Source organism: Antechinus flavipes, chromosome 1 (assembly GCF_016432865.1).
Source record: "Antechinus flavipes isolate AdamAnt ecotype Samford, QLD, Australia chromosome 1, AdamAnt_v2, whole genome shotgun sequence".
NCBI lineage: Eukaryota > Metazoa > Chordata > Mammalia > Dasyuromorphia > Dasyuridae > Antechinus > Antechinus flavipes.
The window spans coordinates 159,703,256-159,715,424 of NC_067398.1; the positions used below are offsets into that span (position 1 = coordinate 159,703,256).

A 12,169-nucleotide genomic window follows, 5' to 3' on the forward strand; every position below is an offset into this window, starting at 1 on the left:
GGCATTGACCAACACAACACCTCATACCAAGATAAGGTTAAAATGGGTTCATGATTTAGACATAAAGAGTGATACTATAAACAAATTAGAAGAACAAAGGATAATTTGATCTATGCAGAAGGAAGGAATTTGTGACCAAAGAAGAAGAATTCAAGTACATTATGAAATGTAAAATGGATACTTTTTATTATATTAATATAATATATATTATATTATATTGTTTGTACAAACAAAATCAATGCAAACAAAATTAGAAGGAAAACAGAAACTGGGGGAGGGGGGAGAGAGACAGGAATTTATATCCAAGGGTTCTGATAAAGGCCTCATTTCTAAAATATATAGAGAATTGACTCAAATTTATAAGAATACAAGCCATTCTTCAATTGATAAATGGTCAAATGATATGAACAGGCAATTTTCAGATGAAGAAATTAAAACTATTTCTAGTCATGAAAAAATGCTCTAAATTACTGTTGATCAGAAAAATACAAATTAAGACAACTCTCATATCTCTCAGATTGACTAAGATGACAAGATGACAAGAAAAGATTATGATAAATGTTGGAAGGGGTGCGGGAAAACTGGGACACTAATACATCGTTGATGGAGTTGTGAACTGATCCAACCCTTTCTGGAGAGCAACTTGGAACTATACCCAAAGCTCTATCAAACTGTGCATACCTTTTGCTCCAGCAGTGTCTCTACTGGGCCTGTATCCTAAAGAAATTATAAAAAAGGAAAAGGATCCACATGTGCAAAAATGTTTGTGGCGGCCCTCTTTGTAGTGTCCAGAAACTGGAAACTGAATGGATGCCCATCAATTGGAGAATGGCTGAATAAATTGTGGTATATGAATGTTATGGAATATTATTGTTCGGTAAGAAATGACCAGCAGGATGAGTTCAGAAAGACCTGGAGAGACTTACATGAACTATGCTGAGTGAAATGAGCAGGACCAGGAGAACATTGTACATGGCAACAAGAAGACTAACACTGAGATGATTCAGGCCAGTTCCAACTGTTCAGTGATGGAGAAAGTCATTTACACCCAGAGAGAGTACTGTGGGAACTGAGTGTGGATCACAACATAGCATTTTCACTCTTTTTGTTCTTGTTCACTTAATTTTGTTTTCTTATTCATTTTCTTTCCTTTTTGATCTGAATTTTCTTGTGCAACAAGAGAATTGTATAAATATGTTTATATATTGGATTTAACATATATTTTAACATGTATAATATATATTGGATTAGTTGCCATCTAGGTGAGGAGGTGGGGAGAAGAAGGGGAAAATCTGAAACACAAGGCTATGCAAGGGTTAATGTTGAAAAATTATCTGTTTTGAAAATAAAAAGCTTTTTTTTTCTTTATTTTTTTATTATAGCTTTTTATTGACAAGATATATGCATGGGTAATTTTTCAGCATTGACAATTGCAAAATCTTTTGTTCCAACTTTTCCCCTCCTTCCCCTTACCCCTTCCCCCAGATGGCAGGTTGAAAAATACATGTTAAATATTTTAAAGTATAGATTAAATACAATATAAGTATACATGTCCAAACAGTTATTTTGCTGTACAAAAAGAATCAGACTTTGAAATAGTATACAATTAGCCTGTGAAGGAAATAAAAAATGCAGGCGGACAAAAATAGAGGGATTGGGAATTCTATGTAGTGGTTCATAGTCATCTCCCAGAGTTTTTTCAGGAAAATAAAAAAGCTTTAAAAAAAAGATTATCTTTCTATTCGTTGCGCCATGCTTCTTCTCCATAAAAAGACTTGACATGGGCATGGAGCCTATGACCTTGATTGGCTTTGCTGCTGCCTTACAACTGAAATAAGTGACCCTGACAATTTTACAATGTCACATGAAAAACATCCATTGCCACCCAAGCCAGATTTTTTTATTTATACTTTTCATGCTTACCTAGGCTAATTCCACTGCATATACAATCTCCTTGGGATCAGAAGGCTCTGCAAATGTCATACATAGTGCCTGCACAAAATAAACCTCAACTCTCTGAAGTCATTATTTCCTCTTTGTTGTTTTTCATCCCTCAAGGTCAAAGCCAATTGTGTGACTTAGTAACTGTTGTGGTCTATACAACTAGCCTTGGTCAGGAAGCTGAAAGCAGAACATTTAGAAATATGAAACAGCTGATAGAACGTTCTCTCCCAAATGACCTCCTCAACCAGCTCTAATCCAAACCCGTTAACTGGTCTTCTTGCCTCCTTCCCAAGTCAGTGACTAACTGCAATTTGCTTTCCTTCCTTCCTTGTCTCTTCCCACCCTCCATAAAATCTTGGCACTAATGAAGAGGAATATTGGGATGAAGCAAAAGTTCCCATCCGGCTCCCATTGTCTGTAAGCACGACCTTTTGTTTCTTTTAAAAGGATGTTTCCATTCATGAAGGTAGAAAGGAGGAAGAATCCAATAGATAGGCTCCATTTTTAGTCTTTTCCCTATAGCTCTGCTGCACAGTATTCTGCTAGTTTTCTCAAGGCAGGTCAATTAATTAATGTAGGGCACAGCCATTCTGGAGAGCAATTTGGAACTATGCTCAAAAAGTTATCAAACTGTGCATACCCTTTGATCCAGCAGTGTTTCTACTGGGCTTATACCCCAAAGAGATACTAAAGAAGGGAAAGGGACCTGTGTGTGCCAAAATGTTTGTGGCAGCCCTGTTTCTAGTGGCTAGAAGCTAAAAAATGAATGGATGCCCATCAATTGGAGAATGGCTGGGTAAATTGTGGTATATGAATGTTATGGAATATTATTGTTCTGTAAAAAATGACCAGTAGGAGGATTTCCGAAAGGCCTGGAGAGATTTACATGAATGGAAATGAGCAGGACCAGGAGATCATTATATACTTCAATAACAATACTATATGATGATCAATTCTGATGGACATAGCCATCTCCAGCAATGAGATGAACCAAATTAGTTCCAATAGAGCAGTAATGAACTGAACCAGCTATGCCCAGGGAAAGGAACTCTGGGAGCTGACTATGAACTACTACATAGAATTCCCAATTCCTCTGTTTTTGTCCACCTGCATATATATTTTTTAAATTTCCTTCACAGGCCAATTGTACGATATTTCAGAGTCCGATTCTTTTTGTACAGCAAAATAACGGTTTGGACATGTAAACTTATTTTGTATTTAATGTATACTTTAATATATTTAACATGTATTGGCCATCCTACTATCTAGGGGAGGGGGTGAGGGGAAGGAGGGGAAAAATTGGAATAAAAGGCTAGGCAATTCTCAATGCTGTAAAATTACCCATGTATATATACTTGTAAATAAAAAAGCTATAATAATAAAAAAAATTAATGTAGGGCATGTACAGAAATACTGTCTTTCCAAGTTCTGAAGACATCACAGGGAAAGCACTGTGTGAAGAGATGACAACTTGACCTGCTCAGACTATCCTCTCAACTTTGATTATCCTAAGAGAATGCTAGGCTTTACTTTGATTTTTTCCCCTCCCTGACAAACTTAGATTTCTTTTTTTTTTTTTTAATAACTTTTTATTGACAGAACCCATGCCAGGGTAATTTTTTACAGCATTATCCCTTGCATTCACTTCTGTTCCGATTTTCCCCCTCCCTCCCTCCACCCTCTCCCCCAGATGGCAAGCAGTCCTTTACATGTTGAATAGGTTACAGTATATCCTGGATACAATATATGTGTGCAGAACCAAACAGTTCTCTTGTTGCACAGGAAAAATTGGATTCAGAAGGTAGAAATAACCCGGGAAGAAAAATAAAAATGCAAGCAGTTTATATTCATCTCCCAGTGTTCTTTCTTTGGGTGTAGCTGCTTCTGTCCATCTTTGATCAATTGAAACTGAGTTAGCTCTTTTTATTGAAGAGATCCACTTCCATCAGAATACATCCTCAAACAGTATCATTGTTGAGGTATATAATGATCTCCTGGTTCTGCTCATTTCACTTAGCATCACCAAACTTAGATTTCATTAGTATAGAGAACTTTTTGTTTTTGTTGTTCAATCCTTTCAGTTTTGTTTGACTCTTTGTGATCCCATTTGGAGTTATCGTGGGAAAGATAATGGAATGATTTCTCATTTCCTTCTCCACATCATTTTACAGATGAGGAAGCTGAGGCAAATGGGGCTATGGGACTTGCCTAGGGTCACACAGTAAGTGTCAAAGGCCAGATTAAAATTCAGGAAGATGAATCTCCCTGACTCTAGGCCTGGCTCTCTATCAGCTGCATCACTGCCAATGAAGAAATTCCTTCTACCAACAGAGGTCAGCAATTCTACAACTTAAAACGTTCTCTAAGGAAATTCTGTTTTACAGACTTATATCCTAGGAAGGTGTGGAGAGTCAAGATCACAGATCTTTTAAAGAATAAGTATTTTCCCCAAATATGTCAAAGCGCTTTCTTAGATTTTTGATGTCTTTGAAATAGACTAGAACAGGTACGATGCTCCTATTCGACTTTGAGAGAAACCTTTTTTACTCATTAGGCATTGATGAAGCATCAGTGAGATCATAACTGTGAGGGATGCTGTGGGCCACATTAAAGAAGACACACTTTACACACACATACACATACATGTACCTACAAACATTTGCTAGAGAGACAAAACAGCACATATGAACCAATTAGAGAATAATTCCAAGGCAATCTACAGATTATGTAGCAGAAAATGTGCAAATACAAAAGGTTTTAAGTCCTCTAAGGCTTAGCAAGTGAGTCCTAAAGAATGATCCTTATAAGCTTCACAGAAATTAGCTACAGTTGGAGGGGGATTCTGGGAAGATGACAGAGTAAATTGCTAATGTTTTAAAATAAGTTATACATGTTAAAATATATGTTAAATCCAATATGTGTAAACATTTATACAATTCTCTTGTTGCACAAGAAAAATCAGATGAAAAAAGAAAGAGAATGAGTAAGAAAACAAAATGCAAGTGAACCACATCAAAAAGAGTGAGAATGTTATGTTGTGATCCACATTCCTCTCTGTGTGTAGATGGTTCTCTTCATCACAAGATCATTGGAACTGGTATCCATCATCTCATTGTTGGAAAGTGTCACATTCATCAGAATTAATTGTTGTATATATAATCTTGTTGTTGCCGTGTACCATGATCTCCTGGTTCTGCTCATTTCACTCAGAATCAGTTCATATAAGTCCTTCCAGGCCTCTCTGAAGTCATCTTCCCAATTCTTTCTTATACAACAATAATATTCCATAACCTTCATTAAGTTGGTAAATTTCAAGCTCTCCAGATTTCCCCCACAAATAGAACAAATTTGTGCCTCTGGGCAAACGTAGAGTGGTGAAAAAGCAAGAAGACTTGGGGTAGAACAGATGTCCTCCTCATATAACTCAACAAGTCTGAATAAAGACCCTAGGCCGAGATGAACCTGTCTGAAGTGTACACATCTCCAAAGACCCACCAAGTGGAGAATCCCTTGGGCTAGCTAAGTGTGGCTGGAGCCTCAGTAGGAACCAGGGAGACTTTTACCTCTTAGACTATTTGGGCAGCGGGGGGTTTGAGTCCAGGAAGACAGTGTGAACATCCACTGATTAGGAATGCCAGGTCCAAGTGTGCTGCTAAGACACAGGTCTGGGCAAGAAGGAACCAGCATCTGGTGAATGCAGAAGCACTCAAGGCAGGAGCACTGCTGACTGTGAGCACTTGCAAGAAGGTGGAGCTCTTGGTTTGGGGTTCCTGGTCAGAGTGGAGAGGTGAAGGGAAGCTTGCGGCATCACCCCTTCCCACCCCCCCAGGATTAGAGGTGTTTATACTAATACCTCTTATTTAAGAAAAAATGAACTAGCAAAGAAGAAAGAAACCCATCACTGAAACATTATGGAAACAGGGAAGACTGGGATTCATCTTCAGAGGAGGACACTTGAGTTTAAAAAAAAAAAAAAAAAAGCTTTTACCCCAAAGAGTAAAATGAAATGACTTCCTACTCAGAGAGAATTTATAGAAGTCAAAAGAAATTTTAAAAATCAAATGAGAGATATTGGGGAAAAAAAACTAATTAAATAAATAAAAATAAAAATCATCCAAGAAAAACAAGAAGATTATGAAAAACAAAAGTTAACCAATTAGAAAAGGAGGTATAGAGCCTCAAAGATGAAAATAACTGAAAATTACAATCCAGCAAGGGGGAGTTGTAAAGGTCTGAAACTCCAAAAAAGGTGCACTTGAAACAGATAACCAAACACTTAAGGCTAATTACCTATTTTACAAAGACTCTATTAGCACATGTTTGGAAAAATGGCTCTTTTCACTGTTTGGTGCATCCAGATAATTAGGCAAGGATTAGAGGGTGGGGTGAGACAAGCCAGACTCACTTGGCTGCAGGATGAGGAGGAGAGAGGTGGAGATTCTGGACTCCAGAATCGAGAAGAGATCTTTGACTAAACTCCTAGCAGTTTGCCTGCTTCTCCCCCTAAAGACCAAGGACTTTGCTTATCCTGACTCTGGCTGATCCTGAGGCCTCCAGGGAGCTAACCTCTACTTACCAGAGAGCCAGTAAAGCTATAAGAGACCAAGAAATAACAAAACAGATTATAACAAAAGAGAAAATAGAACAGAATGTAAAACATCTCAGAAGAAAAACAACAGATCTGGAGAACACATCAAAAAGAGAAAATATAAGAATAATTGGACTGCTAAAAAGTTGTAACCAAAAAGAGAATTTTGATACAATAATGCAGGGAATAATCCTAGAAAATTGTCCTAAAGTGATAGGACATGAAGGGAAAGTAGAAATAGAAAAAAAACCACCAATCCTCACCTCAAAGAGATTTTTTTATAGAAAACACAGAGGAATACTATGGCCAAATTTCGAAAACCTCAGATCCAAAAGAAAAATTTTCAAGAAACAAGAAAAAAACAATTAAAATATATGGGAGCTACAATTAGATTTGTACAAGACTTAGCAGCCACAATAAAGAGGGAATCAAATCTATAGACAATCAAAAGAACTAGGCCTGCATCCAAAATATCATATCCATCAAAATTATCTGTAATTTTGAATGAGAAAAAAAAAAAGGATCTTAAATGAATCCGCAGATTTTCAGGATTTTCTATGAACGAAACCTGAATTTAACATAGAAGAGCCAATATCAAAGAGCAGTTTTAAGGAACTCAACATGGACAAACTGTTTAAAATGGACAAATTGGTATTTTTTTTTTTTAATATGGGAAACATATGTTTAAGTTTCACATCAACAATAGAGTAGCTCAAAAGAAAGATTGGCAAAGTTAAGGTAAAAATAGTAATCATGCTATACAAATGAGACGCAGAGGAAGATTAGACATAGAGGGAAGGAGGGCTTGTAGTTCTGAAAACTTACTCATATTGAGAATGGGTTTAATAGGCAACACTACATATATACCATGAAGGGTATAGCACCCTCCAAAATCTATAAAGAAATCAGGGAGAAGGGATGGGTGGATCAGGAAGCAAAGGGTAAGGCAAGAGGACCAGGGAGGAATTCTTGAGTATGGGGAGATTAAGTAATAGCAAGGCAAGTTATAGAGCAGAATTTAATTAAAGTCAGCTGGAATAGGAAAGATGTGTGTGTATGTGGGGTGTGTGTGTGTGTGTGTGTATGTGTGTGTGTGTGTGTGTGTGTGTGTGTGTGTGTGTATATACTTATATTTGTATATATATAAATAAATCTTTTCTTAATTAGCTTACTTGGGGGTGATGGAAGGAAAGGGAGGAAAAGGAATAAGATAAATAAGGCATACAGCAAAAAACCAAAGAACAATTTACATGGAAGTAAAGAAAAAATGGACATTCATGACTATAATTTCTCTACACACACACACATACACACACACACACACATATACACACATATTTTCTTGATCTGGTAATTTGTTATTATATATTTTGAATCTTCCCTAATGTTCTGCTGAGCATGTGTCAATGTTCTCTTTTGTTTTGCTTTATTTTGTTTTGAATTCCTTTTCTGTTTTTATTAATTAAAAAAAGGGGGTGGGGAAGGAGAGAATCATTGGACTACTTGAAAGCAAAGAACAAAAGAGCTTAGCCATCATCTTACAAAAAATTATCAGGAAAACTGTCTGGATATTCTAGAAACAAAAGATAAAATAGAAACTGACAGAATCTACCTAGCACCTTCTGAAAGAGATCCCAAAATGAAAACTCCCAGGAATATTATAGCCAAATTCCAGAATACCCAGGAGAAGGAGAAAATATTATAAGCAATCAGAAAGAAATACTTCAAATATACTAACAGGCCCTCATGCATGTCATAACATGATATTTAGCATTTTCTTCATTAAAGGACTGAGGGCTTGGAATATGATTTTTTCAGATGGGAAAAGAGTTAGGATTATAGAATCACCTACCCAGTAAAAGTGAGTATAATCCTTTGGGAAAAAGAGGAAGAGATGGACATTCAATGAAATAGAGAATTTTCAAACATTTCTGATGAAAAGACCAGAGTTGAATTGAAAATTTGACTTTCAATTACAATCTCAAAAGAAAAGTAAATAGGAAAGAGAAATCATAAGGTGTTTAATAAGATTAAACTGTTTACATTCTTACATGGGAAAATGATACCTGGTAACGCCAAAAAATTTATTAGGTCAGTTAAAAGTACAAATAGAGAGAAGGTGTGTACATAAAAGGGGATAATCATCTAAAAAATAAAATTAAAGGGTGAGAAAGAAGAATATATCAAGAGGAGAAAAGGAAAGATAGAATGAAGTAAATAATTTTACATAAAAGCAGTATGAAAGAGCCTTTACAGTAGAGGGGGAAATGGGGAAGTTGGAGGAGGGGAAGCCAATGAAGCTTATTCTTATTAGAATTAGCTCAAAGAGGGAATAAGATACACAAAATTAAAACAACTCAGAGCTTCTACCCCAAACCTATCAGATTAGTTAATATGACAGAATAGGAAAATGACAAGTATTGGAGAATATGTGAGAAAATTGAGACATTCATGTTACTGTAGGGGGAAGTGATATACTGATCCAGCCATTCTGGAGAATAATTTAGAACTTTTTTTTTTTTTTTTTCCTGAGGCAATTGGGGTTAATTGACTTGCCCAGAGTCACACAGCTAGGAAGTGTTAAGTGTCTGAGGTTAGATTTGAACTCAGGTCCTCCTGACTTCAGAGTTGGTGCTCTATCCATTCTGGCTAGCAGCCCCTAGAACTATTCTTAAACTTATTCATGTACACCCTTTAACCAAGCAATATCACTGCTATGTAACGCAGAGTTTTGTTTTTTTTTTAAAGGAAAAAGAAAAGGATCTATCTGCACAACAATATTTATAGCAGCTCTTTTGATGGTGGCAAAATTGGAAATTGAGTGGAATGTCCATCAATTGGGGAATGATTGAACAAGTTGCATATGACTGTGATAGCATACTATTGTGCTATAAGAAATGATGAGCAGGGTGTTCTTAGAAAAATCTGGAAAGAATTATTTGAACTGATGCAAAGTGAAATGAGCAAACTCAGGAGAAAATTATACACAGTAATAGCAATATTATATATAATGACCAACTTGAATGACTTAGCTATTCTGAACAATAGAATGACCCAAGACAATTTTGAAGGACCAAAGATGAAAAATGCCTTCCATCTCCAGAGAAGAACTGACATCAATTTCTTTATTTTTCTTGGGATTTTTTTGATCTGTTTTCTTTTACAACATGAATAACATGGAAGTATGTTTTATGTGACTGCACATGTATAACCTATATCAAATTGCTTGCCTTCTCAATGAAGGGAGATAAAGGAGGGAGATAATGTGGAACTAAAAAAATTTTTTAAAAGAATGTAAAAAATTTTTTTTCACAGTAAATGGGGGGAAATGAAAATATTAAATAAAAATAAAATTGAATAAATTCAGCCTGACATTTAAAGCTTTTTACACTCTGGCTTTAGCTTTCTTATCTAAAAAGTATCACCCTTCATATATTGTACTGGATTACATTCCGATAATCCATAGTTTGCCTTGGCAATTTTTCACAGGCTGCCCTCATTACTGCGATGTGTCCCCTGCTCAAGTCTGCCCCTTAGCTCTGTTTCAAGGTTTAGCTCAGATGTTCCTCAAGCAAGTTTTTTTCTGATATCCTCACTTGTTAGAACTCTCTTCCTCCTCAAATTATCTTGCATTTACTTCTCTTTTTAAAAGTTGTATCCATCCTCAGTAGAACATAAGTTTAAGAACTGTACCTTGTACATAGTAGGTATTTAGCAAATCCTTATTGAATTTTATTCTTGGAAAACTTAGAAAGGTTAAATAATTTGTTTAAAGTTACATTTAAGATTAGTAAAAAGGGGCAGCTAGGTGGTGCAGTGGAAAGAAAGAAAGAAAGAAAGAAAGAAAGAAAGAAAGAAAGAAAGAAAGAAAAGAAAAGAAAGAAAGAAAGAAAGAAAGAAAGAAAGAAAGAAAGAAAGAAAGAAAGAAAGAAAGAAAAAGAAAGAAAGAAAAGAAAAGAAAGAAAGAAAGAAAGAAAGAAAGAAAGAAAGAAAGAAAGAAAGAAAAAGAAAGAAAAGAAAGAAGGAAGGAAGGAAGGAAGGAAGGAAGGAAAGAAGGAAGGAAAGAAGGAAGGAAGGAGGAAAAAAAGAAAGATAAGAAAGAAAATAAAGAAAAGCTAGGAGCAGACATTAAGATAAAAGTCATATTGAATTTTCTTGAAGCACTCCAGGGTCCAGAGCTATAGAATTGAAAGGGATTTCAGAAGTTGCTTACTTCAACTGTGTCATTTTACAGATGAAGAAACTGTGAAATTGAAGATTGTGGTCCAGTTGTGGTCCCGTAGATAGTAAATATCAAAGGAAGGATTTGAACCCATTAGGTTCCTCTCACTCCAGCGTCAGTACCCTATTCTATAGTAATACACCCTTTCCCCTTTTTTCTTTTATTTAAAAGATGAGGGGAGGGGTGGAGAAATAATTTAAAACATTTTATATCTGCCAAGTATATGCACTTTCGTTGCATTTCTAATTTTTTTAAAAAATGAAACAAATCTTATTTAGACATGATTCCAAATTTGTGCTAGAAAATAGGTTATTGGGGTGGAATGGGGTGGGGTAGGACATGCATAGGGGGGCTGCAAGGGGAAAAACAGACAGGAACCATCTGGTTGGTTCTAATAAACTTCCTTCATCCTCTAAGTTTATTCTTGGTGTGACTTTTCAAGTGCATTTGGATTCTTATTTGAGAGCAATGCACTGAAAAGTGGAAGTGGAGGTGGGGACTTTGGGGGAGGGAGCCTGGTCCTCTGACTGAATGGCATTCTGCCTTGGGGAAGTTCTATTATTTTCTCTTTGTTAACAAGGCTGGCTGTCCTGCTGCAAGGCTGTTCTGCTTTTCTCAAATCCAACTCCTTTTCCTGCAACTTAGGTGTTGTGCAGCTTTTGGAAAAGCCTCCCACCTTCTCCCTGTATCACTCCCTTTCCTCCCCCCACTTCCACCTTGCCAAATACTTACAGACGTCATGTCTGACCAGTGCCGCCTTCTCCAAAACCTCCTTTTCTTTTGCATTTTTTGAAAGCCCTTTCCAGGACCATGCCAGAGTGTTCCTCAGATTGTCACTCAGTCCCTTCATGGCTCCTCCCAACCTCCCCTTCCCCTGGGTCCCTTGTTCAGGTGTGATCTCTGCTGGTACCATGCCTTTTCTGCTTCGGTACTCAGACCCTGGGCAGAACAATTGTGGCACAGGAAGTGGCCAGGCTTGGCTTGCAGGTAGGTGTATGTATAATGGGTGGGTAGGCAGTGAGAGGAAATAGCTAAGATTAACCTCAGCTATAGCTATGGGAATTCTTTCAGAATTAAATGCCCGGATGTCTTGATGTCTTGAATACACAGTGTTTGGCCTATAGTAGTTTTAATAAATTTAGTAATTTAATAAATTTAGTAAAGGCTGCTTTATTGATTTTCTTAGAGGAGAAAATCTTTTTAGGTCCATGTATACCAGTAGTGCTTAAGTTTGTATTTGGAAAGAGTTGATGAATCGGGGTGATGCAAATAATGTCCCCTTTGACTTTTGGGGGGAAATGATGGGATGAACCCTGAGAAACTCTCCTGTAGGAGAGGCCCACTCTCAGGGAATCAAGATAAGTGATCTCATTCAATTGTGGTTGCACCTTCCAGTTGAAGATTGGTCCACAACC

At 36.6% G+C, this 12,169-nt stretch overlaps 1 protein-coding gene across 3 annotated transcripts in view; it reads right to left on the reverse strand.

Annotated features, from left to right (window-relative positions):
* The window catches only part of ANKDD1B (ankyrin repeat and death domain containing 1B), a 96,580-nt gene extending 84,748 nt beyond the window's left edge, over positions 1-11,832 (reverse strand). For 2 of the 3 annotated variants that reach the window (XM_051992083.1, XM_051992074.1), the window contains exon 1: positions 11,487-11,832. In XM_051992083.1, the coding sequence (XP_051848043.1) occupies positions 11,487-11,667 (181 nt within the window). In that variant the 5' untranslated portion in view covers positions 11,668-11,832. The remainder of the gene's footprint in view (positions 1-11,486) is intronic. The other variant, XM_051992063.1, reaches the window with a different exon arrangement.
* Between the last annotated feature and the right edge of the window lie 337 nt (positions 11,833-12,169).